The sequence below is a fragment of the Talpa occidentalis genome, unplaced genomic scaffold, assembly GCF_014898055.3.
Source record: "Talpa occidentalis isolate TD23 unplaced genomic scaffold, MPIMG_talOcc4v2.1 talOcc4.5, whole genome shotgun sequence".
Taxonomy (NCBI): Eukaryota; Metazoa; Chordata; class Mammalia; order Eulipotyphla; family Talpidae; genus Talpa; species Talpa occidentalis.
The window spans coordinates 5,435,524-5,462,332 of record NW_023604861.1 but is presented as its reverse complement, the minus strand read 5'-3'; the positions used below and the strand labels follow the sequence as shown (position 1 = coordinate 5,462,332).

General features: G+C 47.8%; 1 protein-coding gene across 5 annotated transcripts in view; it reads left to right on the top strand.

Moving 5' to 3' along the window:
- The first annotated feature begins 4,983 nt into the window (after nucleotides 1-4,983).
- Nucleotides 4,984-26,809, top strand: part of TPP2 (tripeptidyl peptidase 2) — a 49,439-nt gene continuing 27,613 nt past the window's right edge. For 4 of the 5 annotated variants that reach the window (XM_037528722.2, XM_037528719.2, XM_037528723.2 and 1 more), the window contains exons 1-10: nucleotides 4,984-5,159; nucleotides 10,190-10,318; nucleotides 13,405-13,500; nucleotides 15,474-15,578; nucleotides 17,410-17,534; nucleotides 20,843-21,006; nucleotides 22,371-22,525; nucleotides 23,107-23,183; nucleotides 24,889-25,016; nucleotides 25,453-25,552. In XM_037528722.2, the coding sequence (XP_037384619.1) occupies nucleotides 4,995-5,159; nucleotides 10,190-10,318; nucleotides 13,405-13,500; nucleotides 15,474-15,578; nucleotides 17,410-17,534; nucleotides 20,843-21,006; nucleotides 22,371-22,525; nucleotides 23,107-23,183; nucleotides 24,889-25,016; nucleotides 25,453-25,552 (1,244 nt within the window). In that variant the 5' untranslated portion in view covers nucleotides 4,984-4,994. Of the gene's footprint in view, nucleotides 5,160-6,155; nucleotides 6,192-10,189; nucleotides 10,319-13,404; nucleotides 13,501-15,473; nucleotides 15,579-17,409; nucleotides 17,535-20,842; nucleotides 21,007-22,370; nucleotides 22,526-23,106; nucleotides 23,184-24,888; nucleotides 25,017-25,452; nucleotides 25,553-26,809 lie in introns of those variants that run through there. The other variant, XM_054701158.1, reaches the window with a different exon arrangement.

The following is a 26,809-nucleotide window of genomic DNA, read 5'->3' as shown; positions in this document are numbered from 1 at the left end:
ATCAGTTTCTGAGAAAGTGTATTTCCATTGCAATGGCAGACATCAACCTTCACTTACTACTATCTGATTTTGCTTTATATACTTGGAGGCTCATACTAATTTAGAACCATTTCATTAATTTTATAAATATCATATTATTAAGTGCCAATATTTAGTCCTAGTAATGCCTTTTGACTCAAAATTTACCTTAAGGTAAATTTTATTAGTGTCTGTTTGGTGTATTTTTTTCTACCACCTTCTCAGTCACTACAAATATGCATCCCTGACACCAGAATCTAACTGAATTAGCACTTCTCAGACACTAACATTTTATAATTTTAACTCCATTTATTATCCCACTCTCCAACCATTTGCCATTGCCGTAAGGTATTGTAATTCTAAATATATTTTAAATCTCTGACTATATTACATTATTATTATTTTCTAAGGCAATTATTAATTCAGATTTACCCACATTTCCATTTCTTTCTTTGCTGTTGATTTTTGCATGTCCAACATGATATCTGGATGATTTTTCTTTTGCCAAAGAAATATCCCTTAGCATTTTTCTTATCTACTGATGACCCATTTTCTCAGCCTTTGTGTCTCCGTATTTGTGTTTACCTCATACTCATTCTTCTTTTGTTTTTAAAATTTATTTATTCATGCGTACAAGAACCAGGGTACAGGCCAGAGGCGCAGGAGGGTGAGAGGATTCACCAGAGACAGTGGGGAGCAGAACAGGCAGACTGACTGAAACACACTGCTGAGGGGAGCAGCAGGCAAGACAGGAGAGGTCTGCAGCACAATGTGGGGTTCTCCCTGGCCGGCCAGGATCAAACCCACACTGCAGAGGCTGTGGACAGCCTCACGCTCATTTTTTAAGGATGCTTTTGTTAGCTCTACAGTGTTGGGTTGACAATTACTCTTCCAGCACTGGTAAACTGCCTTTTCACTGTATTCTGCTTTCATAGTTTCTGTTGGGAATTCTGCTGTCCGTTAGTTGAGTGTCATAAGACTTTTAAGCCTAAATGATATAAAGACACACATATGTGTGTGCTGCTATTTACGTACGCATATGTACATATGTTGACATGTTCACATGGCGGGTATTTGTCAGGTCTGCTGCCATCTTTTGAAAAATCTGCTGTGTCCATAGAAGCCCTACCCTGTCATTTCTGCCTGTCCATGCGAGAAGTCAGAATTAATCTCCCGGTGCCCTTTACAGCTAGGACAGACACGTCACTGGAGCCTTGTCCCGCCTGGAGGCCCATGTGCGCTTGGGCTGGAGACGGGGTTAGGCCGCGGGGCTGTTGGCAGGAGCGGTAACGAGAGCATTTTGCCTTTAGAGGGCAGCAAAGCTTCAAGCATTTGAACCCGGGTTTCTTGGGAGCGATTCTGCTCTGGGTCCTCCGAGGTGCAGATGCCAAGACTGGCTTTAACCAGCGAAGATTCTATGGCGGGAAATGCCTTGACGGTAAAATAGCCAAGGGTCGACCAGGGGCTGGGCACTCAGGCTGGGATGCAAGTCTGACCTTGAGCAGCGGCTGCTACTCAAGAGAAGCGATCGCTGGGTGGAAGCGTCCTGGGTGGCCGTGCAGCGGCTGCGAGGCTGAGCCAAGCCCTCGGGGAGTCCGGGAGCCGAGGTCCACCGTGGAAGGCCCCGCTCTCCCGGCCACAGCTCCGCCGGGCCGTGCCACCCATCTCTGTCACCGCCTGGAAGCCGCCCAGGGGCGGAGGCGCCTTGCTGCAAAAGCAGCTGTGTCGTTTTGGGGTGCTTTCACAATCTCTGCAGAGTTCTGCAAACGCGGTTGAAATCATTCCCTAATGGATGGCTGCCGCGTCGGTTGCGCAAGCCCTCACCTTTCACCGCGCCCCTGCGCTGGCTGCGGGCAGGTGATGGGAAGCGGGGAGCATCCAGGGGACCTGACTCAGCACCTCCTGCCTGGAGCCATGTGGGAGGTCCTGGGGCGCGGGGCCTGTAACCCCAGCTAGGGTGGTGGCACCTCGGGCGACTGACCCTATTGTGTGCCCTTCTTGCCTCCCTCCGCCTCCCATTCTTCAGCCTTGTTTTATTTATCGATCCCTTGGCTACTTCCTCCATGTCTGCCCTACCGGTTTCCTTCCCACCACCAAGGAACTGTCTAGCTGTGTGCCCTGTTGCACAAACCGACTTTGCATTGATCATTCCTCAACTGGAACGTCATTAACTCAGGGGAAGGTAAACAGTGTGGAGAGGAGCGCATGACCCCAAGAGGAGCAGTAAAGGACTGTGTTGAGGTAACATGATTTTCGGGATTATGTGAAATCGTGATCTGGAAACTGTGATACCTAATCACGGGTAATGTCAACACAATTTCTGGACCCTTATGGGCTTTTCTAAACTTATCTTTTTCATGACATGCCTGTGGTGAAAGGGCAGGCATCGCCTCCTTCCCACCTGCTGTACAGGTGGGTCTTCCACATTTTAGGGGGGAAAGAGGCATCTTACTGTTGTGCTCTATCTGCAGATAAAGTAGATTCTGGGGCAGCAAACACAGGATTTGAAACACCGTCAGTAAAATCTTTATTCAAAGTCCAGTAACATGCATCTCACGTTTTTAAAAGCTGCATTTTCAATAAAAATTTTCTTTAGGTTCTGTGATTTTAATTAATTTTAAGATTTATTCATATGGATCAACTTTCTGATAATTGAAAGACTTCATCCAAAAGAAACACTTAATGCCTTTTGAGGGAAATATTTATATACGTTGTTGCCACACAAGATGATAAATAAATGATCACTAGGACTCCCATAATAAATGTAAATTACATTAGGGTAAAATTCTGTATAGGATGCAAATCACGTTTCAAGAAGCTCATGTAAAATGTCTGCTATGCGTAGGTTCTTTATACCTAGATTATGTATTTCTGAGACTTCACAGCCCATCTCCTACATCCTGTACATTGGAAACTGCCCTGTATATATAGCCTTCCCTTCACCACACATTCTTTTTTTTTTAATTTAAATTTTATTTTTATATTCCCCATACAATTACAACACCCTTATTTTGACCCCAATCCCTCCTCTCCCCGCTCCCCACCCCCTAATAGAGTATCTCTGGTTCATAGTTGTTTGTTGATTTTGATTTTTTCTTTCTTATAGTTATTCATTTTCCTGGTCCCTTATTTAAGTTTTCTAGATTCCTGCTATGAGTGAGACCATCCGGTATTTTTCTTTTTCTTTCTGGCTTATTTCGCTGAGCATGATCCCTTCCAGCGCCATCCACGTTGCTGCAAATGGCATGAGTTTATCTTTTTTGAATGCTGAGTAATATTCCATGGTATAGATGGACCACATCTTCTTGATCCAGTCATCTATTTTTGGGCATTTGGGCTGTTTCCAAAGCTTAGCTATTGCAAATAGTGCTGCTATAAACATAGGGGTGCAGGTGCTCTTTGGAATGGATGTTTCTGTGTCCTTTGGGTAAATACGTAGGAGTGGAATTGCCGGATCACATGCTCTATGTTTAGTAGGTCAAGAAATCTCCACACAGCTCTCCATTCACCACACATTCTGAACCTAAAGTCCATAACAAAACCAGGGGTTCAAAAACATGCGTAGGACAAAAACGCATCCTTATTTTCACTAAGCTCTTTGTTCATTTCCTTCAGTCATGGAAGCAGACAGTAAACTAGAGTGGTATTACCAATTTCTAATACTTTGCCACCAATAAAAATCAGCTTCTCCTATACAGTATAGCTGCCACCGACATCTCAAAGCATTTGTGCTCTTCACCATTTTTAAAGCTTGGGACTCAGACTTGGCGCGGCTCCGAGCACGCATGTAACTACACACACAGTCACCACGGCTATGTAACAAATGCTGGCTACAGTATTTCTTGTAACTGTATTTCAACATAGTTTCCCTTGTAACCTTTTGCTGTTTCGTGGGCTTAAAAGCAGCGCTAGAGAACGCGTCCCTAAGCCTGGCAGGTGCCAAGTTGGTCTTGGGCACTCACAAGGGTCCCTATGACCCCAGCGAGGAGCGCCTGTCAGCCTGCAGCCCTTCACAGGACTCGATCGCTGCTTGGGGAACCTACAGGGACCCCCATTTAAAGGGTGGGGAGACTGGGGCCTCCCTGGTGGCGCCAGGGGTTCAGCACCGCACTATTGTGCGAGCCACAGCCTCTGCAGCCCGAGTTCGATCCCCGGCCAGCCAGGGAGCTACCCACATGGCGCGGCAGACCTCTCCTGTCTCCCCGCTGCTCCCCTCAGCAGTGTATCTCGGCAGATCTGCCTGTTCTGCGCCCCACTCTCTCTGGTGAATCCTCTCACCCCCCACATCTCCGGCCTGTACCCCAGTTCTTGTATGTATAAATAACTCTTTAAAAAAACAAGGTGGGGAGAGCGTTTTTCCATACGTGGCAGCCCAGGGCAAGCAGCGAGGACAGGACGGACCCGCTTGATCGCCACTTTGTCACCGGCTCCGGACCCCCGGAGGCGCCGCACCCCACTTCCTGCCGACTGCGCCCCACCCCGCCCGGTCCTCCCGCGCCCGCCCGCCGCGTCAAGGCCGTCCCGGGCATCTTCGCGCGGGCACCTGGCGGAGGGGCCCGGGCCCGGGCCCAGGGCGGCGAGCGCGAGGCGCCTCCCTTTCTCGGGGTCGGCCAGGGCGCCCCCAAAAGTTCGGTGCACAACGCCCAGCCCGGCACCACCGCTGGGCCCGCGGGGCTCCCGCTCGCCACGCAGGCGGCCCGCGCGCGGGGTTCGGCCCGGCCGCGCTCCGAGCGGAACCCGCGAGGCCTCCCCGCGGCCCCGCCGCGCTCGGGCGCCGGCCGGAGCGGCGCCGTTGGCTGACGTGGCGCCGCGCGGTTGGCCGGGGCGGCCCGGCGGGCCCTGATTGGCGGGCGCCGGCCCCGCCCCGCGCCCCGCCCCGCCCGGCCGCCGCTGCCCGCCCGCGCCGCCGCCCTCCGCGCGCCCCCGGCAGTTTGCGCCGCCGCCGCCCGCCCGCCGCCCGCCGCCCGCCCGCGCCCATGGCCGCCGCCGCCACCGAGGAGCCCTTCCCCTTCCACGGCCTCCTGCCCAAGAAGGAGACCGGGGCCGCCTCCTTCCTCTGCCGCTACCCGGAGTACGACGGGCGCGGGGTGCTCGTCGCCGTCCTGGACACCGGCGTGGACCCGGGGGCGCCGGGCATGCAGGTGGGCGCGGGGGGCGCGGGGGCGCGGGGGGCGCGGCGGCCCCCGGACAAAGCGGCGGCCCGCGGCGCGCAGCCCCCCGGCCGGCCCGGCCCGGCCCGCGCGTCCCGGCTGGGCCCGAGGAGGACGCGCCGCGCGGGGCCGGAGGCCCGAGCGCCCCTCGGAACTTGGCCCGGGCGCCGCCGCCGGCCGGCGGGGTTCGGGGGCACCGCGGCCTCGGGGCGACGGCCGGGCCCGGGGTCACTCGCCAACTTCCGCGCGGCCCGGGGCGCGGGGCCGCGGACGCCCGGCCGGGCTTTGTTCGCCCCGGAGAGCCGGGTTTGGGGTTCGGGGAGCGCCGCAGCCTGCCTGCGAGGAGGCTGCCTTGGGCTCGGGTCTGTAGCCCCAAAAGCAAAGACAATGCGCCGGGATGACGCTTCTTAAAAACGACTTGGTGCTGCCCTCGGCGCCCTGCCAGCGCTGCCTGCCCCGCGAGGTGCCTTCCCGGGAGCGGGTGTTGGCAAACCGTGTCCCTGGATGGAAAGTGTTCCGCGTAGGGTCTGCAGCCTGTCACTTCGCTGTGTTGCTGAAGTCCAGGAGTGAACAGAAGTGCCCCGGCGCGAAGCCGCAGCTCTCCACGGCGCGCCCTGGCGAGCCCCCCGCAGGCTGACCCCTGCCAAGTGCCAGCCCTGGGCCCGTGCGCCCTGCGCGCCTTTGTCCACTGGACGCTGAAGTTTAGTGATTGTCCCCCTGCCTCGCGCCCCGGCTCCCCTCGCGCCTTCCTCTGCATCCTCTCCCCTCGGGCTCTCCAGTAACCGTGGCCCTGGGGAAGTTAGGAAATAAGCGGGAGAAAAGCGAAACATTCTGGCAGGCTGTAGGGAACCTCTCTGGGAATTCCGTCTCCTCCTGTTAATTCTGGAGCGGCCCCGGGATTGCCACCCCGCCAGACAGCGTTGGCGAGGCAGCCGCGAGCAGGTGATGCGTCCCCTCCGAGGCCCTGGCTGCACACTTGGCTCCGTGACAGCGAGGACTGACATGGTGACAGCCGTCACCTCGGTGAGGCTTTATTGCAGAGTAGTAATGGTCCCCATTCTATTGTGGGGTGTGTTTACTTTTTATAGGGGTAAGTGGGAGGCGAACAGCTGGGGTAAGTGGTTCTCTGGTTCTTGTGTCAGGATAATAAGAGCATGGGACGGGCTGGGAGGAGCCGTCTGGGTAAGAGCGCTTTTGTAGAATGCCGCATGTCCGCTTGTCAGATTGCTTTCTTGCTCTCTAAAGTAGCCGTAATTCTGATCTCACAGTGTTACTATGAACACTGATCGCAAAGATTGGCTTCTTAAAGTGCTTGAGGAAAAATGTTCAACTATTTTTTTTTTGAGTAGGACATTTGGTAGATTATCCTTAACCCATAACTCTCTGAAGGTTCAATAGGTATTAAGTATGTAGTAAATTGCGCGTAATAAATGTTTGAGTGATGATAGATCCTTGATGTAAAGTAAAAATGTCACTCTTCTGACAACGTTAGCTCTGTGGCATTAGCCTGGTCATGACCAGGTAAAGTCAGGAAGGCAGTTTGCATGGTGAGTGAAGTTTTAAGATTTTTTTTTCCCCTTTTAACACATTTATTTTGTCGACTTCTGTGGATATCACTAAGATGAAAAGTTAGGTATGACTAAACAAGGAAGGAAAGAATGAGCTAGGAGGGGAAAGAGGCCACATGGACCCTTGGAGAGCCAGCTGGGGCCCGAGTGGGCCCCGGGAGAACACAGCGGTGCTCTCTGGCCGGCTGTGCTTGTTCACAGTGGAGAAAGCCGCCTCAGAGGAGTCGTGATTGCAGAAGTAAGGCTTTCCTTGGCAAATACTCAGGCCAGGTGCCCGATGTGTTAAATGATGTAGCCATTGCAAATGTCGTCACTGCAAACTGTAATGCCTTACAGAGACTGGTGAACTGGACCCATCAGGCTCCAAAGTGGAGAAGCCGCAGGGGTGAACCTGGAAATGAACAGGCACTGGGAGGCAACTCTCCTGTCTCTTCTCTCTGACCTGCCCTTCATGTCGCCTAAGTTACTTTACTGAAAACAAACCCAAAAAAGCCTTCCCTTCCACCCCTGTTTAACACAACAAAGCAAAACTATGTTGGCATCCCCAGTCACCTTTGCCCCCAAATGCAAAAAGTTGAACTTCCTGTGGCTCGCCATCCAGTGCAGGCCGGGTCTCACCTGACCGTTTCTCCCGTCCGCATCCTGCATCCTGTCCACGCCTGTCTCTCCCACTCACCTGGTTGAGCCAGGGCTTTTCCCGACACCTGCCTTTGCACGTGAAGTTTAATCTGCTTGCTGGCCTTCCCCATCACCTGTAAACTGCCTAAGCCTTTAAGATCCAGCTGGGTTTGACCGCATTCCCTCTTGGGATAGCTGCTGGTCTAGCTCAGCCCCTGCTGTGCGCGGCTGTGCAGGTACCCACATGGGGGGGGGAGCCCCCAGGGCTTCAAAGAGTGGCATGACCCAGCCCCGCCTAACAGAGTCTCTCTGTTCTCAGAGGAGTTTGTTCACATCCAGGATAGCACTTAAAGCATTTCCTTTCAGGATTGATTCATGTGTCTTTCTCCTGGTTAAGTTAAACTGTGTTGAAGATACATATCAAAATGTATTTTGTATCAAATGTGCTTGTAACATTAAATATCATTGATGAGTGGGGGGCTGCCTGTGTAGAATGTACCCTTGTTTCCTCGCGGAGAGAAAATGATTGAGAAGGAGGTGAAACCTCGGCGTCCTCCAGTGGAGGGTTGCCTTACCTGATGCCGAAGTGTGTGGAGAGAAACTTGCTTCTATAAAAGGACATTTTGATGAGCCGCAGAGAGGGCCTCATAAGAGGGTAACCACGCAATCCCACCCAGATCTCCGAGGGTGAGTTTCTCGGAGAGGGGTCTGTGAGTGTTCTTCATCAGCCGTGCTGCCTTGGTCCCGCAGCGCTCTGCTCTCTTGAACCCGAAGATAGTGGAGATGGAAGATGTGTGTTCTTAGTCCTGGGGTATCTCTGGCTTGTGCATGTTCAGAATACATTGTAAAAGAAGTCACCTGCCTGTTTTCACTGTCTGGTCTAGCTACTTTTAACTTGAAGAGTATCTATTTCTTAGTTGTTTCCGTTTTTTATTTGGGTAGATTTTCCTTCCATCCTTTGTGCTTAAAGCTTCTTAAGCAAGCCCATCTAAATCAGTATCTGATTTAAGTTTTATCATAACTTTACCAGGGAGTGGCATGGCTTGCGCGGGGATTTTTTTTTTTTTTAATTATGTGTTTGAGGCTTCTGAGTAGAGGCTCCCTGTGCGTGGAGAACACTTGTTGCGGCTGCAGGCTGTCTCCAAGAAATAAGCGTCTAGTTCGGGACCCGCCACGTGTGAAGTGACAGCTGTGCCCTGGAGGCCATGTGCCCCGACAGAGCTCTCAGGCTGCTTGCTTGATGGCTGCATGATTGGAGCAGGGTCCGCAGGGAGCCCCCTTGCTTTGCCCTGTAAAGAACAAACTGTGCCCCTTTGTCTCCTCCACCATGACTGTGTCTGTCCGCTGGTGTTGGGGGGCGGGCTTTGACCAGAACGTCCTGAGCTTTGAGGCGAAGAGTGAAGCCTGCGGGTGACGAAGTCAGGGGGTTTTGGGTGTGGCTGCTTCCCCCTGCCCCAACTCTCGAGTCTTTGTGTCTGATTCCCGCTGGAAGCTTGGTGCGGATAGCTTGAAAATTACAGATCCCCTCTAGGTGAGCCCAGAAGTGATTTTTCCACCAAAGCAACACGGCAGTCCAGTACCGCTGTGATCACCAGCTGTCACCGCGGCCCAGAGGAACGTTTGTGAGCCAGCCGAGGAACCACACCTCGGCGAAAGCAGCTTCATGCTGAGGAATTCTCGCCCAGTGGAATGTGAATGTGTGGCTGTGCGGTACCTGTGGGCTCTGCTGGGTTTCGGTTGATTTGGTAAATAGAACAGCCTTGGTCCTTGCCTTGTGGGGCTTCTCTTCAAAGAGTGGCTTTATGTTGAGAATCACTGTGAGCATAAAGCAAGTTGCGTTCTGTCAGGTGGCGGGAAGCTCGTGCAGGTGTTGTGCAGAGGACTGGCAGGAACAGCTGGTTTCACTGTTGCTTTCAGTGGAAGCCAAGAGTGGGCCCCGGGAGGCTTGGCAGGAGACGTGCAGTCGAGAGGTGATGGTGGTGGAGGGAACAGAACACTGGCGGCGAAAACCAGGAGAAGGTGAATTTGAACTACGTTTTAGAGGGAGAACGAAGAGGTCTTCCTGATGGATGTGCTGGGAGCAGTGAACTGGAATGAAGACTCAAGGACTTTGATGTTGCTGATTGAGCAACTGGACGTGTTGGTTCCTAAAATGGCAAAGCCTGGCAGGAAACAAGTATCAGGGTTAGGTTTGAACTTTGGACTTAAGTCTGAGTGTTCGTGTGGCGTCCCGTGTGGCATCCCGTAATGAAATGCTACTAAACACTTCCCCTCAAAGCTGGTGCTCATCCAGCCCAAAGCTTACTGCTCAGATCTTCCCTCACGCTCCTTCTCTGCGTCTCCACTGGCCTCGTTCAAGTGGAAGTCCCTGCTCCACCTGTTCCTGTCTTCCTTTTTCTCCATGGCGCTTATCACCCTCTGAGATGTTATATATTTGACTCTGCTTTTTTGGGCTGCGTGTAATGATGTCAGATTTGTGACATCGGGGATTTTTGTGTGTTGATCATTGCTGTACCCCAACACCTATTGGTAGTTACACTCAGTAAATATTTGCTAGCGCACATATGAAGCCACTTCAGGGATTCTGTGATGTTTCCAGATTTGGCTTAAGACAATCCAGTTATCTTTTTTAAGTGATGGCAGGTTTTATGGGATATTTCACATATTTGAACATGTGCACACCCACAAATATGGGGATTAGCATTGTTTTAAGGATGAAAAAGTAAAGTCTAATTCATAGTTTCTTTTCTTTTGGGGGGTGGGCAAGATACCCTGAACTCAGGATTACAAATAATGTAGTTTATAATTCATATTTAATTGTCTCTTAATTTCCAGGTTACAACGGACAGAAAACCAAAAATCATCGATATTATCGACACAACGGGGAGTGGGGACGTGAACACGGCCACGGTGGTGGAGCCCAAGGACGGGGAGGTGGTCGGCCTGTCGGGGAGAGTGCTGAAGGTGGGGCCTCGGCTTCCTAAATGTTTTCTTCTTTTTCTAATGTTGCCTCAAAGCGGCAAATGCCCAGTGGTTGGGTGTGGGTGTTAGCTTGTGCTGTGCAACAGAGTGCCCTGAAATGTGATATTTTTAACCCCAAACATTTATAATTTCCCCAACAATTTTCAGTTCCCTTTACTCTGCAGCCTCCAGCATTGGTAACTTTGGCTTCTGATGTCTCAGTTCCCATTTTCTTTGTCCTTTGGGTTTTTTCTTTCTTTCTCTTTTTCTAACTTTAGTAGCATTCTAGAAGGGAGCACAGTGTTGTGTTTAAATTTTACCTCATTCAATTTGAAGTTATTTTTTAAATCATCATTATTTAGACTTACATATTTAAATAAAATGTAAGTCCAGACGAACAACACAGCCAGTTAGATTCGGTGGCAGCCAAGTGGGCACACAGTCTCGAGGCCAAACAGCTGAGGCTTGCGCCTCCTGTGAGGTCAACCCTCATGGTGACACCCGGCTCTGGCTCCTTGGGAAGATGTTAATGCATTGGACATGCCCACTCCAGGAGACAGGAGGGGCGACCAGAAGCTGTTCCTTTGCATAGGAACTTCATTGTAGTTACATGGAATTGAAGCCATTTTAAAGGTCAAAGTATTGACTTTTTTTTTTTTTTTTTAAGATAGATTTATTTATTTATTTATTTATTTATTTATTTATTTATTTATTTATTTATTTATTTATTTATACAAGCACTGGGTACAGTCAGAAGTGCGGGAGGGTGAGAAGATTCACCAGAGCCAGAGCGGGGAACAGAAAAGACAGACTGATGAAACACACTGCTGAGGGGAGCAGCGGGCGTTGCAGGAGAGGTCTGCGCGCCATGTGGGACTCTCCCTGGCTGGCCAGGAATCAAACCAGGAGCTACAGAGGCTGCGCACAGCTTCGCAGCCCAGCGCTCAACTGCTGCGCTGCCAGGGGAGGCCCAAAGTGTTGACTTTAAATAGTCAAAATATAACACTTTGATTCTTCATACGTATAGAATACTCAGATGTGTAAAAATGCCATATTCCATAATTGCCTCCTACAGTTGGGTTTGCTTTAACTTGGTTAGAGCGTCGAATCACATAACTTTTATAAATTTTATTTATAAATGTAACTTATTTTATTACTGTTATTTTCTGATTGTCTTTAGCTTAATTTTTGTAACTAACATGTGTCTTTCTTGTGAGAGAAGCACATAGTCATGATTTCAGAAGTATCTGGTTGCATGGACCAGATGAGATTTTCATCTCATTTATAATTAAATATAACTTGTCCGTTGGATTATTTTTATTCTACTTTATTGCATTCCTCAGAGAAATTACAGGTTCTGTTCTCAACCATTGTAGAGCGAGTTGTATACACTTTTTGTTTTCCCAATTCATGTAAAAGTTTTATTTACCCCTTATTTTAGCCTATTAGCTACCTGATAGAATTATAGCTACAAAATAATATACATGCCTTAATTAAAAAATTCTTTATTGCTAAAAAAAAAATACTAGTCATCAGAGCCTTCAGCAAGCTGTGATCTTTTGGCTGGTGGTATGCCTTATAAAAACTGGGACATCTGTGAGGGATAGTAGAACCAGGTGTGTCATTGGCTATTTTAAATAATTATGATTAAGTAAGTCAACACCTGTTTATGTGGTTTTAATTATTCCATTTAACCACTTGGCATCTCACCATAATCATTTGGCATCTCTTTGTAATCTTGTGCAAAGAAGTCACCACTAACCTAGGCTTACAAAGTCACCTGCGTACCATGTACCTGTGATTAACAGCCTTTGATTCTGCCAACCAGTGACTGCTGACTTTTTGCTGTTGCAACACTTTACTGTTGTTGTTATGTCACAGGCTGTTGTAAGAACATTAGAGGGAAGAGTCCCTGTTCTCCAAAGACGATCTATAAGTTTTATTGATGAAAAGTGTTAATTTGTATGCCAACATACTTGAACTTGCACATATTCCACGCATAAAGTGGATTCAGAATTGATTAATGATAGGTAGGCTTTTTGAAGTCTACAAATCTTTGAAGGAGATCTGTGAATGATATTTCTCCCTTGTTGTGAGAAAATTTCATGCAAAGGTTTCAAACCTAGGGAATAATTTGATGTGGGACTTGGGATGAGACAGTTCCTGATACTGCGTGTGCAAAAGTAGATTAGTCAGCAACTCTGAGTGGCCGGTAGTTTAGCCTCATAATTTATACACATGTCGAAACTACTTTGATAAACCATGGTCCCTGTGATTACAAATGTGAATAATGCACATCCTCCTGCTTGACATTCCAGGTTGGTTGATGTGCGATGCATTGTTGAGAATCCTAAGGTAGAGGCTGCTTTCTGCTCTTGCACGTGAGGAAGTGATAGCCTGTGGGGCTCACCCAGTCGGCGGTGGAGTTGGGAGTCACTACCAGGCTTATCTTTAGGCACCACATCCTTGGGCGAGGAATTAAATTTTCTTTTGCTTTCGCCATTGGTAAACTGGTCTTACTGTTTCCACCATTCTACTAATTAAAACTTCTAAGTATTTAAATACTTTGAGATAGTTAAAAATACTGTCATAAGATGTTACATATAGTCAGCATTTTATACAACACTTTTCTTAGGGACTGATAAGGCTCTTATTTCATTTGCAGGCATTACTCCTGTTTTACGGTTAGAGCAGCATGAAGTTCTGTTTGTTAGCAGGAGCTTAGGGGTTCTGTGAGTTACCTCTCCTCCCTCAGTCCACGGGGAATGGTGAAGGCGGAGGCAGGTGTCCTCGGTGCTCAGAGTGAAAGATGTCGGCGGCTCGATGAGGCGGCCTGTATTGAAAGCACTCCATAAACTCTAAGGCACTGCGTACATGAAAGGCTTCCTAGCCGAACCACCTTGTTTATGCACGAGAAGAAAGGAGACACTGAGATATTAAGAGGCACCTAAGAGTATTAAAAAAACTTAAGTTCTACCACGTGTTCATCCAAGTTGAGCCATGAGGATGGAGGAAGATACCCTCTCCCATAGGCTGTCACTGGAATTGGTAAGCAGTGAGTGAGCCAACAATTGACTTCTTTTCTGCAGATCCCTGCCAGTTGGACAAATCCCTCCGGCAAATACCATATTGGCATAAAAAATGGCTACGACTTTTACCCAAAGGCTCTCAAGGAGAGGATACAGGTAATAAATACTTGCTCTGCTATGGTGACTTACTCCTTAAATTTTTTTTTAATATTTACTTTTATTTATACATGCACTAGATACAGTCAGAAGCACGGGAGGGTGAGAGAATTCACCAGAGCCAGAGCAGGGAGCAGAACAGGCAGACTGACGAAGTACACTGCTGAGGGGAGCAGCGGGCGGCAGGAGAGGTCTGCGCGCCATGTGGGACCCTCACCTGGCGGCTGGGGATCAAACCGGTGCTGCAGAGGCTGCGGGCAGCTTCGCAACCCAGCGCTCAACCACTGCGCCACCGGGGAGGCCCTACTCCTTAAATTTTATTCCTGCTGAAGAAAGACTTTTTTCATAAAATCTCGTGGTTTTTTTTTTTTTTTTTTTGGAGTCTGGGAGGCTTGCAAGCAGTGGCTGCTTAAAGGCAGACTGTTCCATGCAGTGTTACTCATTTAAAGTCGAGGTCCTTAATCTTGCACACATGGGTGAGGCTGGGGACGAGTACACTGAAGTGACATTCAAAGTTTTGTGTTTGTGTCTTTTTGGGAGGTGGGATATAGCTTCATTGAACTTTTAAAGGACTTTTTTTATCTCAAAAATTCTAAAGCCATTTGCTGTGCAGTCTGAACTGCTTCACTTGTTCATACTCCTGTAGTCTCTGCTGCAGCCCATTTTTCTTGATGTTTAGCAGCCCCTTGACCCCAGTAAGTTGTCACTCAGTACTAAGGAAAAGATTACTAAGAACTCCAGCAGCTGAACTCTAGGAAACACAAGCCTGTCATTAGAGAAACAAAAGGTGTAAATTGAGCGATGGTGAGCCTCCTTTAAAACAGTCCTACTCCCTGGGGCTTTAGGTGCTGCTGAAAATGTGTGAAATGTGAAATAACTGTGCTTGATTTAGCCAGAAGCCAAAAGTAGCCATTGAGAACCTGAAATGTGGTTCCTATGATTAAGAAATTTAAATTTTAATTTCAGGTGATTTTTTTAAAGAACTAAATAGCAGCCTATGGCTGCCATCCTTGAAAGCCTGCTTTGGAAGGCTCCTGGCCCACCGGAGCTGGCACAGCTCAGGGTTCCTGCTGTAGGGGAGTAAGGGCCTGCGTGGTGGGACCACTGGGTCTCTCATCCGAACACCATGTTTGCTACTTGCTCACCCCAGGAGTCCATGAACCATAAGAAGTTACATGCACAATATATAATGTATATCACCTTTACATATTGTCAGTTTGCAATCATTCTTTAAAGTGAGCACTTATGTAACTTAGCTTTGATTGGATACTGTTTCACTGTAAAATTTCAGACTTAATACACTTAGATAACACAGTATTTTATGCACTCTATTAAATCAACTAAGGTGCCAACTGATGTGCAAATACAGAGTGGCTGAGGCAGAGCAGATCCCTCTATCTGCTCAGCTGAGTTGATTGTACTAGGAAAGGGTTTATTTTACTAGCAGACTTCCTTGGAGAAGCTCGAGGAGTTCAGGACCCTGGATATAAAGCTGTGAGTCAGGGACTGGGGGAGAAGGCTGGAAGGGCAGGCAATGGAGGAAACCTACGTGGACGTCAAAATGCAGCCAAAGTCTGCTCCTGTGCCTGCTTGCTCTTCACTTCCCTCACGCTCCGGTTCTGCTGGGCCCCAGATGCAGTATTTTCTTTGTCTTTAAATGACTTGAAATCAGTTATATGACATGGTCTTCTTTCTTCTTGGAGATGGGAAGGATTTTAGGTAGGGCCTATGATGTATTAAAAAAATGCATTTGGATACGCCTTGTTTTCTTAACCACTATGTGCATTAAATTAATCAGTTTTTAATAATTGACCCCATTGTTCTACTACCTTGTTTATAAATGATTTTTTATAGCCTCTATATGAGAATTGTGTAGCATCATAGCCAATAACTAGATCCACATAGAAATAACTGTCTGGGTTTACCTAAGCACTTACCAGCCTCACTGTAGGGTACTTTTTCTGTCTCTGCAGAAAGAACGGAAGGAAAAAATCTGGGACCCTGTTCACAGAGTGGCCCTTGCAGAAGCCTGTAGAAAACAAGAAGAATTTGATGTTGCCAACAATTGCCCTTCTCAAGTTGGTGCTCGTCACTTTCATTTAAACATTATCATAGAACCACATTACCTGAGAGTTCTTAGAGAATTAATAGACTATTTGCTCACGACTTTTACTTGATTTTACTCATTTCTCCTTTATTTACCTGGAAGTCGATTTACACATGTATTTATCAACTTTCAGTGTCTTTATAATGCAGAAGATGCAACACACACACACATCAGCTGCACACGTGTGCACAGTCACGGGTGATGGCAATGTGGGCAGGGCCTGAGAACAGCTTCCTGTCCTTCCCCTGCCTCACCACTGCCCCCCTCCTACCCCCCAGAGGCCACCACTGCCCTGACTTCTGGTACTGCCGGATGATTTTGCTGCAGTTTGCTCACTTCTGCTGCTGTGTACGCCCCATTGTGTGGGGTTCACTGCAGCTTGTCATCCTCAGATCGATATTTGCTTGTTTTCTGTTACTGACTATTCTGTAAAACGCTCTTTTGAGTCTTCTGTGCATGGCCATGGTGGGTCCCGAGGTGCTGGTCCCAGTTCATGTTCTCCCGTTGTCCTGGCATCCTGTCCTTGGGTTTTTTGAATCAGTTTGTAAAATGAAAACAGTGTCTTAATCTATTATGAAATCAGTGCCTTAATCTATTATGAAATTGCAAGAACTGGTTGCAGCTACAGTCAGTGTTTCAGAAACTTTGGTTGCAGAAACATTGGCCTACACAGTATAACATAGCAAGCAAAACTCTCCAAAATGCCACCCAGCAGGGATAGCACAGCAGCACCACGTGCGCCCTCTGACATTCCCTTTTTATGCATGTGCGTGTCTTCTCCTTAATGAGAGTGGAATTTCATTGGTGCTCGTCCCTGGCTGTGTGTTAGCATCATGGCGAACAGCTTTCAAAATTGTCAGCATTTCTGTTCTAGAGAGAAATGAAATCAAAACCTTGCAGGGAGGCAGGCATTTTTAAAGCTCCCTGGCAACTTTAATTAGCATTTAGGGTCCCGGAACCACTGGCCTGTCTATGTGCAAACACTTCAGCTTTTATTCCCTGTTTGATGGCTATTTGACCTCCAGCCTCTTGTTGGAAACACTGTAGCGCAGGGTCTGCCTATCTCTGCTGACCTGATAGAAGCGGGAGCTGGCTTAGCTGTCCATTTGATACTCTATCCAAAAAAAGTCTATGTAATTGTCTTCCCTTAAAGGAGGAGTAAATGTTGAAGAAATAAAAAGGCATAACTAATATTTTGGGGAAATGTCAGCATTTTTATTCACTAGGATTATTGAGGTAGATGTAGCGTAATCTAATGTAATATGGAGTTTAAAAATGTAATTAGGATGAAGCCTCCAGAATTCTCATTTTTGTAGCTCAAAATGATTAAATAGCCACTTCTGTGTACATCATTATGAGTAGAGTATTTAGCATCATAAATTATCAAGAGAGAAGGTGATTCGTGGTTTTTGTTAATGTTTTTGGGTTCTTAAGAAACAAATCCGAAGCAGAAACAGTCCAGATACACAAACCTGAAGGTCGGGAGGTGGCGTGTGTAAGCACAGCGGGTGGCCGGCCCGGTCCCGGCCGGTCCTGTCCCCACCGGCCGCCTGGGGTCCTCCCCGCAGCAGATGGGTGAGTGGCCTAAAGAGGGACTAGAAGTATTTATTTTTTAAATATTAAATATACTGACAACCTGCTTCATGAAATTGAATTATGAGTTGCATAGCTTCAAAAAAAATCCTTGCTTATTCCCAAGGTTAAGTGGCTACTTTGGGGTGACATGGCGTCTTTGATAGTGTTAGCACAACTTTCCAAGAGCACAGAATATACTAATGTTAATGTATTTTCTAATTGCTTAGGCAAATAAACTAATCAAGGAGGAACTTCAAAGTCAAGTGGAGTTGCTAAATTCTTTTGAGAAGAAGTACAGTGACCCCGGGCCCGTGTATGACTGCTTGGTGTGGCACGACGGTGAAACCTGGAGGTAGGCTGGATGTGGCTTAGAGATCTCCGCTTTTAAATGGTTTTATCTGAAGAACATGAAACCCTCAGACCTGCTCAGATACTTGGTTAATGTGACATTAATATCATGAAGCAAACCTAGTTGAGAGCCAAATTGGGCCCAGGGTAGTTTGGACAAACCTCCTCCTGAGCTTAGTGTTTCATTCACGACACCTGACCCTTGTGTGTTTTCAAGAAACTTATTTCATTAACCAGCAGGTCATCACTAACCAGTAATAGCTGGTTGATCATTGGCCTGTGTAGAGAACTTCCCAACTGGGACTGGGCAATTTGGAAAGGAATTGCAGCAAAATGTAGCAGCCCATCTGCGGTAAGCATTTTAAGGGCAAAGAGAGAACGTTGGACAAAGGTTTACGAGTAGAGACAATGGTGAGGTGACATGAGGCTGTGCAGGGCAGCCTCCCACAGACGTGGGTGCCAAGTCATCTCTGACAATGTTCATGAGAGGGTTTCAAGGAATGAGAATCCGCGTTCTCTTTGGGACTGAGAATGGCAGTAAAACATTCTTGTATAGAATGATATTTCAATCCAGATGCTATTGAATGTTATTGCAGCTTTTGTGGGTATTCAGGAATGTTTTGGTGAGTGTCCATGAGGGTGTGCCCTCATCAGGAACAGTTTTTTTTTTTAGAAACTTTGCAGAAAACTTAGATAAATCATTGGTGATATTAAATAGTTTTCATGAGTACCATTCAGTAAATTCTGGTACATGTACCATGTGGTAGTGTGAACCTGTCATTGACAGTGAGGAGCCTTTGGTGAGTTTTATGAGACTGACACGCTACCTACTGCGCTAACGAGGCACCTCTTTGGTGAGTTTTAACGTGGGCAACTAGGCAAGGTTAAATGTGAAGAAAAGACTAGGTAGAGAACTGAGTGTGTGCAGAAAAGACGCTTCAAAATATACTGCAGGAAAACTAAGGGAATTCTAAACTAGCAGCTGGACTTGGGGAGTAGTTTGTATGAGTGGAGAGTTGTCAGTTAGTGTGTTTCCTGTGGGTGCTGAAAGCACTGGGGTTGCTTTATCCTGCAGGAAGAGATGTGGGGTCAGGATGTCCAGTTACCAGTATGTTTCCAAAAAGGTTTCCTTGGTTTTTAAGTTTTTTGGCAGAGCAAGTGAAATGTCATCATAATTTGCCAACAGCACTTCTAAAACATCTTTGAGAATTTTTGTGTTGGGAATGAAATTTTATCAAGCATTAAATAAAATATGAAACCACCAGAGTAACATTCAAGAAAATGTTATGATCAGTGAAAAAGACAGCCGACTTGTGCTCTTAGATGCTTCTAGGAGTAGTTTGGCTTTTTTAGCATGTAGGGCTTTAAGATCCCCAGTCACCTGCGGGGGAGAGCGAGGGCTCTCATCCCAGAAATGCCTGCCGTCTCTGAGGGGAGAGGCCGTGTCCTTAACTGCCCTGGTTTGTTTTTACAATGTCCCTCCACCCAGGTTCCAACTAATTGTTAAACTCATGTCTGCCCTTAGCAGGAAACCTAGTAGAACTCTTCTCTCAAGTGTTGGTCAGGACGTATAGTGTCAAACTCACTGACACTCAATTTGGAGTAAAAACTGCTCGAGAGAAACACCTACAGAAGATTACATAAAGCAAAGACCAATAATTGGTTTCTTTTCAGTAGTTTTGTGACCTTGTTATTTCAGGTTTTCTTTGAGATTTGGATGAAACCTGCGGATTTTTCCCCAGGAAATTGGACAAAGAAATATATGAAAAACAACCTTTTCCTCCCCAATCTCAGATATGTACTCTAGTCCTGTCCACTAACCTTGATTTCATATTCCTTGTCTCTGTACCCTAGCAGTTAAGCCAGCCAGACCTTCAGAAAGCGTAGCCTCATGCCCCATTCACACCTGCCCACCGTGGAGTCGTGTAGTGAGAAAAGCAATAATTTATTATCCTGGTGGTCAAATTGTCGAGTCACTCTTGTTGATGGTGGTGAGAAGTATGTTATATGTCGTGCTGTTTACCGTGAGAATGTTGTTAAAGATACCGATTCATTCTTTTGACACATCATCATTTGACAAATAGTGAGAATCTTCTTTGTGCCAGGTAGTCCCTGTAGAAGCTGCTCCGTGGACTCTAGGCTCCAGAGCCAGTGTGGGAGCATTGGGACCAGCCTAGGAAACAACAGCACAGGTTGGCTAAGAGAAGGGGCCAGGCGGGGTTGAAGCTAGAGGGGAGAGATCCACAGGCCCATGGAGGGACTCGCCGGTGAGGTGAATAGAGGATTTCAGAGATGATTTCCAGGCTGGGTGCTGGTACCTGCTCCCTGCCAAACTGGAAGGCTTGGCTGTGTACAGTGTACCTGCTATCCTCAGTCCTGTCCCCACTTGATATGCTACTTGTTTTCTCCATGCCTCCTAGATGTTCAGTCTCCTCTGTTTTGCTATATTGTGTGGCTTTTTGAAATACTGTAAATCATTGTAGCCACAGATTTATTGGAACCTACAGAAAAACATAATGTTAAATCATGGTAGTTAGCACAAAAGCATGTGCAGTATTAATGGCGAAGCAGATGCCTCTCTATGCTGGACCTGTGGGCTGCCATGGGCCCTCCAAGCAGCTGCAGTCTCCAGGATTTGTTCAAATATACGTCTTCTGCTTTGGGAAGTGTTCACATAGGTCTAAATAGCTAAAAACATAATAATGACCCTTCAACCATGCACGTTCCATTTATTTAAGATTTACTTGGTTTTAATCAGACTGTCTTCTAAAGTGTTTAGAATATGTATTTCAAAAATTACAGAACTTAGTGTTGGAAGAGCAAACAGGAAAGTGACCATAAACTAAATAGAAAATTCCTTTTGTTAAAAACAAATGTTTGCCTAAGGCTGTGACTATTCTGGGTGGCACCAGAGCTTCATGTAGTTTGGGTAGTTCAAGGAGCCTGCACAGCTCTTGGCTCCTGAAGCCAGTTGTACAGATCGTTGTACAGTTGTAACAGGAAGCGAGGAGAGGCTGTGTGTCAGGCCCTGCTGCCCTGGCCACAGCTCTGGGCTGAGCTCTGGCCTGATTTCCTCAGCAGAGTCGATGGGCAGCTTCCTACGGCCCTGGCTACGTGGCACCACTCGGGAACCTGTTCCTGTGCTATCTTGCCTGGTGCTCACGGACACGTCAGTGAAACGGGTGTGAATAGGCAGGAGCTGCCTGCTGTGGGGTCACGGGGTAGTAGAAAAAAGACCTGAAGACAAGATTACGTGATTCTTAGGTAAGAAAAGGGTACATTTGTTATCTGCTCTTAATTCTTGATTTGCAGAGCCTGCATTGACTCAAATGAAGACGGGGACTTGAGTAAATCTACTGTACTGAGGAACTACAAGGAGGCCCAAGAATATGGTTCTTTCGGCACAGCGGAGATGTTGAATTACTCCGTGAACATCTATGACGACGGGAACCTGCTCTCCATTGTGACCAGTGGAGGTATGCTGCCAGCTTCACCAGTGAGAGAGAAATTTACAGCGTGGGAAGATAATGCTTTCCTGCAGCGAAAAGCAACCTTTTAGATAACTTAATCGAGCTCTTCCCACTAAAGAATTCACTCTGGAATGATGGTATTTACTCACGGGCAAGGTGTTGTTTTTGAAAATCCTAACCGTATAAGACCCATTCCAGGAGCACGAGCCTGGTCCAACCTCAGAAACTCCATTGTCATAACTCATAGGTTATGAATAGTAATTTCACCTCAAATATTATCCCTGGAGAAAGCCACCCACGGTGCCGAGTGTTAGGTGTGAGGGTCCTCACCACAACATGCTGTGCAGTCTCAGAAAAGTTGGAAACTAAATACTCAACAAAAAGAAAAGGTTTTTTTGATGTTTTAATCAGAATGGAATATTACACAGCAATCAAGGTGAGTAAATGTACACATACTGTGTTCATGAATCTCAAATACGTAAGTTCTTAAACTTTTGATACACACACACAGACACACACGGACCACACAGAGCTGTCACCACAGTGTAGACAATGAGCACATTCTCCACCCACCACAAGTTTGCTTACCTTTGTGATCCAGCCCTGTCTCCACCTGCATCTTCAGGTAGCAACTGAACTGCTTTCTGTCCCTCTAGAGTACTCTGGACATTCTGGAATTTTATACAAGTGGAATAAAAACAAGTGTGGGATCGCTTTCTTAGTACTCTGAATTCCAGTGTTGTGAAATTTGTATTTTTGTCGTCAGTAGCCTGTTTCTTCTTGAGGAGTGAGATGGCATCCCGGGTTCACCATGGCTCATTTATCTAGTCATCGGTTGGTGGGTGTTTGGGTTGTTCCAGGATTTGTGTATAATGCTCCGTGTGGAAATGTGTTTTTATTTAACTTGGGTGGATATCTAGGAGAACGGCTTGGACCTGGTAGGTAAATATTTAACTCATTAAGCAGCTTCCAAGCTGCTCTCCACAGTGGCTGCACCATTTATGCTCCACCAGCAGGTGGTGGTGTCTGCAGGTGCAGGCAGCCCGCAGACCTGTACGTGGTGTTGACAGGTGTTTTGTTGGAAAAGAAAAAAGCGCTACAGTTACATGTACTGCAAATACCCTCACCTCTGTGACTGGCATGTTCACTCTCATTGAATGGGGTAGCAGGATAGTGAGTGTCGTTCAGAGTCTTGTCTGTGTGTGAATAGGCTAAGAAACAAGGTAACACTGCGCTGTTAGATAGTAAGATGAACGTGTTTTCATTCAGTTATTTTTAGCATGACCCACACGGTGCCAGTTGAGTTGATGGTTAAAGTTTGGACCGTTTGAGAACACTTTGTCACGCCCCCCCCCCCCTTTTGCCTCTAGGAGCGCACGGGACACACGTGGCCAGTATAGCTGCGGGACATTTTCCAGAGGAACCTGAGCGCAATGGGGTTGCTCCTGGCGCTCAGATTCTGTCCATCAAGATTGGTGACACCCGACTGAGCACAATGGAGACGGGCACCGGCCTCATCAGAGCCGTGAGTGTGTGGGCTTGGCTGGCGAGAGTGATGGCTGCAGACCCCGGGCGGTCATGGGCAGGTCGAGGGCTCTCGGTTCACCGAGAATGTATTCGCCTGTACTTGGTGGACGAGGCCTACTTTCAAGAAGCACAAATGCTTACTTCGTTTATTAAAAATCATTCAGATAGTTTTTCAGTGTGACCTTTATTATGAAGGTTTTCAGTATAGCCTTCCTGAAAATGTACTCATTTCTAGTAAATCCCTTAGCAAACTATTTTGAGATACTTGAAAAAAAAAGTCTCTTAGCCAGCCTGCTCCATCAGCCTGAGATTTTAGCTAATATTCTGCCTGTCGTTGTAAGCATAATTGTGTTTTACCCGAACTTCGCTGATGTTAGAGTCAGGAAGAGCCGTTCTGTGCCTCTTCATCCCTCCCTCCCCCCACACCAGCGTGTCCGCCTGTGCCTTGGACGTGACCCGCAGCGCAGTTGCTTAAGAATATGATTGGTGAAGAAACTGTGGGATCCCATGCCTTTATGTTAGTGGCTAATCTGTTTCTAGAAGCTTCTGCCTAAACTAGACTCTTAATCTTTTGAATAGATGATAGAAGTTATAAATCATAAGTGTGATCTTGTCAACTACAGTTATGGAGAAGCAACTCATTGGCCAAATTCTGGGTGAGTGTTCCGTGACGCTTGTTAGCCTTAGCGCCTTGCTGGTGAAGAGTGTGGTGAGTCTGTCACAACGGGGGTGAATGTCACAGCTGAAAAGGAGTCGCCGCTGTGATTGGATGGGGAGATGCCTCTCCGGGCCTCTGGCCACAGGGCCATGGTCAGGTTGTTGTCCTCACTGCCCCAGCCAGGCAGAGCCCAGGTCTGCCTGTCACTGTGACCCCTTGTCCAGAGCAGCCTCACCCTTCTTGCAGACCAACTCTAGACTTGCCGAGACCCTGCCCCCCCTTACTGATACTGCACCTCATCTGCCAAACTCTCGGGCCCACTGACCTTAGTTTGTCACTCCCTCAGCCTTGTCTTCCACACCCTGTCTGGCCTGTCATTCCCGGGGAAGCAGGTCACCCCTCTGTTGTCTGGGAAACCTGCAGTGCCTGTCCCTTGTCCCCTCAGCCGAGGTCCACACCCACAGAAAAAAGAAAGGTCTGCGGAGGGGACTCTTTCCTTCCTCAGTCATCTCTCCTCCTCTGCCCGGGGGGTTCCTCACCAGGGTGGTCTGGTCTCCACCTGCCTCCTTGACGGAGCTGCTGGCTTGAAGGCTTAGCCAGAGCGCCCCTCCGTCCCACGCCCTTCAGCTCACCCGGCACTGGCTGTAGTTGGGCGTATTCACGGCCCCATCTCTGGGTCCTCCCTGTCCCCCCCCCCTTCCAAACACGCCTTCCGTGCATCTGTGTCTTTGGCCAAGTCCAGTGGCTGGACCTGAGCGCATGCTTCCCTGCCTCGCCTTTTTTATGCCCTACTAAGAGCCACTTGAAATGACTGTGTAGAGTATTCCCTGTGGACCACCCCCACCCCACCCCCAGGCTGCTCAGAGGCCTCTCTAGGTCCTGAAGCTCTTCAGTGAAGTTCTGTCAGAATGGACATCTGACTGACCAGACCCTCTAGTTTGCTGTTAACAAGTCATTTCCTCACGTTCTCAGCCTTCTCGTGAGACCCCTTTCCCGCCTTGGGCGTGCCCGGCCGCCTCTGCCATCTGCTCTTTTTCTCCAGTCTTCTGCTTACGTTTTTCTTTCTCTCCCCCCGATACTCGTCCTGTCACAGCCATCCCCTCACGCCCTTCCCTGTGCGCTTCCAGCTTTGGACTGTCTGTTGGCTCTTGACTTTTTTTCCCCGCTCCATTTCTTCCCTCGTGATCTGGCTTCATCGTCTTTAAAACATGAGCACATTTTTCTTGGCTGTCAAGCTCTCACCAGGTTCCTTATATGACGTAGGAAAAGGAAGTGAGATCTTTTAGAGCCCAGTCACTGCCCCGTCCTGATAACATTTCAGTATTTCCTTTCAGTCCTGTTCTAGTTTGTCTCCCCCCTTATTTCAGTTTTGTGGCTAGCGTTTTCCCCACATCTCGCCACAGCTCCTCTGCTAGCAATAAACCCAGCAGGGTGCCCGCTAGATGCCGGTCTCGCCCCCCAGGGGCGGAAGTGCCAGCCTCGGTGTTGTCGGCGCTCGGGGCCTTGGTGGGCACGCGCCCCTGACGCTGTGTCCGGGGGCTGCTGCACGCCTTGGCACTGAAGCCCGACTTGCGTTCTCGTGCCTGGAAGCTAAACTGATGAGAGTGTTTTACACGAATCATATTTGAAAATATTTTCATACTGTAACATTTCTTGAAAAGTAGGACAGCTCTGTATGTCTAACGGTATTCTCTCCCTCTCAGGAGGATCTGCGAAGTCATTAGTGAAGCGGTGTGGAAACATAATATAATTTATGTGTCCAGCGCGGGGAACAACGGCCCGTGCCTCTCTACGGTTGGTTGTCCGGGCGGAACGACGTCAAGCGTAATAGGTTAGTTTCCTGTTGTCTGTCTGTCGCTAAACAAATAGACGTGTTTAACCACAAGCCAACAGACGTGCTCAGGTAATCCAGCACCGGTGGTGTGTACGTGCTGTAGCCGAGACACACATTCGGTGACTCTTTCCTACACCCTCAGGAAGCTAAGGTCTAGGCGGCAGCCCCTGGTCCGGAGCGTGCTCTGAGGTGAAGTGGCGTGAGTGGTCTCGGGGAAGCACAGATCCAGTGCTTGGAGTCCGATGTGCAGTGACTTCTGAGGGGGGGATGAGGTGGGGCTTTGGGGAGACATGAGAGTGAGGATTTCAGTCGGTAGAAAGGAGGTGAGATCTCGGCTCAGTGAAGATGCATGTAAAACTAGAACCCCTGGGGGAAAAAAAAAACTGGACCCCATGTTTTGTGTCCACTTGTTCATGAGGCCGTCCACCCACAGGTGTTGGTGCGTACGTTTCTCCCGACATGATGGTCGCTGAGTATTCCCTGAGAGAGAAGTTACCCGCCAATCAGTACACGTGGTCGTCTAGAGGGCCCAGGTAGGTTGAGAGTATTATGAACATTTGGTTCAATTTGATGTGCTAGGGAAGGGTCATAGAGATTAGATCATTTTACCAGTTCTTTCCATTAGTTGTTAATTTTTACCTTTTCAGCATTTTCATTTTTTGTTTTTGTTTTTGTTTTGCTTAAGAGACATTTATTATTATCTTTATAGTTACTGATTCTGTCATTTTTTTAAATGGCAGTAACACTGGTTTACATCATCCTTTGTGTTCTAGAGGTACAGACTGTTCCCTTTCATAAGGCACCCACCACCAAAACACCCGGAGTTCCTCAAAAGTCAGCTGTGCTCCCTCCCCACTCGGGTCTGCCCTCCCCTCTCCTGAGTTTGTTAGCTTGGTTTTATCTGACCCTTTGTTTGGCTTTTCTGTATTCCAAGTGACACTATCCAGCGTCTGTCTTCTTCTTTTGTTTAGCGTAATCACCTCCATCTATGTTGCAACAAATGGCAAAAGTTTATCTTTTTTCATAGCTCTGTGCTAGTACATTGTGTGTGGGGGGGCGGGGAGGGGTGTATACTCACATACATACTCACATATATACCGCATCTTCCTGATCTCGTCTGTGTTTGGGCACTTACTGTGTTTCCATAGCTTGGCTGTTGGGAATAGTGCTGCAGCTGACAGGGGAGTGCATGTTTCCCTTCAAAGTAATGTGTGTGTGTTCTTCAGGTGGGTCATCGCGGAGTGGGATTGCTGTGCTGTACGTACGTTAGACCCATTTTTTAACCTTTTGAGAAACTTCCATACTGTTTTCCTTAGAGGCCGGACCCGTCTCCATCCCCATCAGTGGAGTGCAGGAGTTCCTTTTTCTCTACATCCTCACCAGCACCTGTTGTCTCTGGTCTTTATGATATGGGCCAGTCTTCCATGTGTAAGGAGTCTTGTGGTCTTGCTTTGTATTTCCCTGACAATAAGTGATGAGGAACATGTTTTCATGTGCCTGCTGGCCATCTGTATGTTGTATTTGGAAAGCTGTTGTGTCCATTTTTTGATTGGGTGTTTTTTTGTTGTTGTTGAGTTATGTAGAGTTGAGTTGTCAGTTGAGTCTTTTTGTGTGGAGTTGTTTTTTTTTTTTAATGATTTATCTATTTATGCACACAAGAACTGGGCTACAGGCCAGAGATGGGAGGGTGAGAGGATTCACCAGAGACAGAGTGGGAAACAGAACAGGCAGAATGACTGAAATCCACTGCTGAGGGGAGCAGCAGGTGAGGCAGGAGCCGTCTGCCGTGC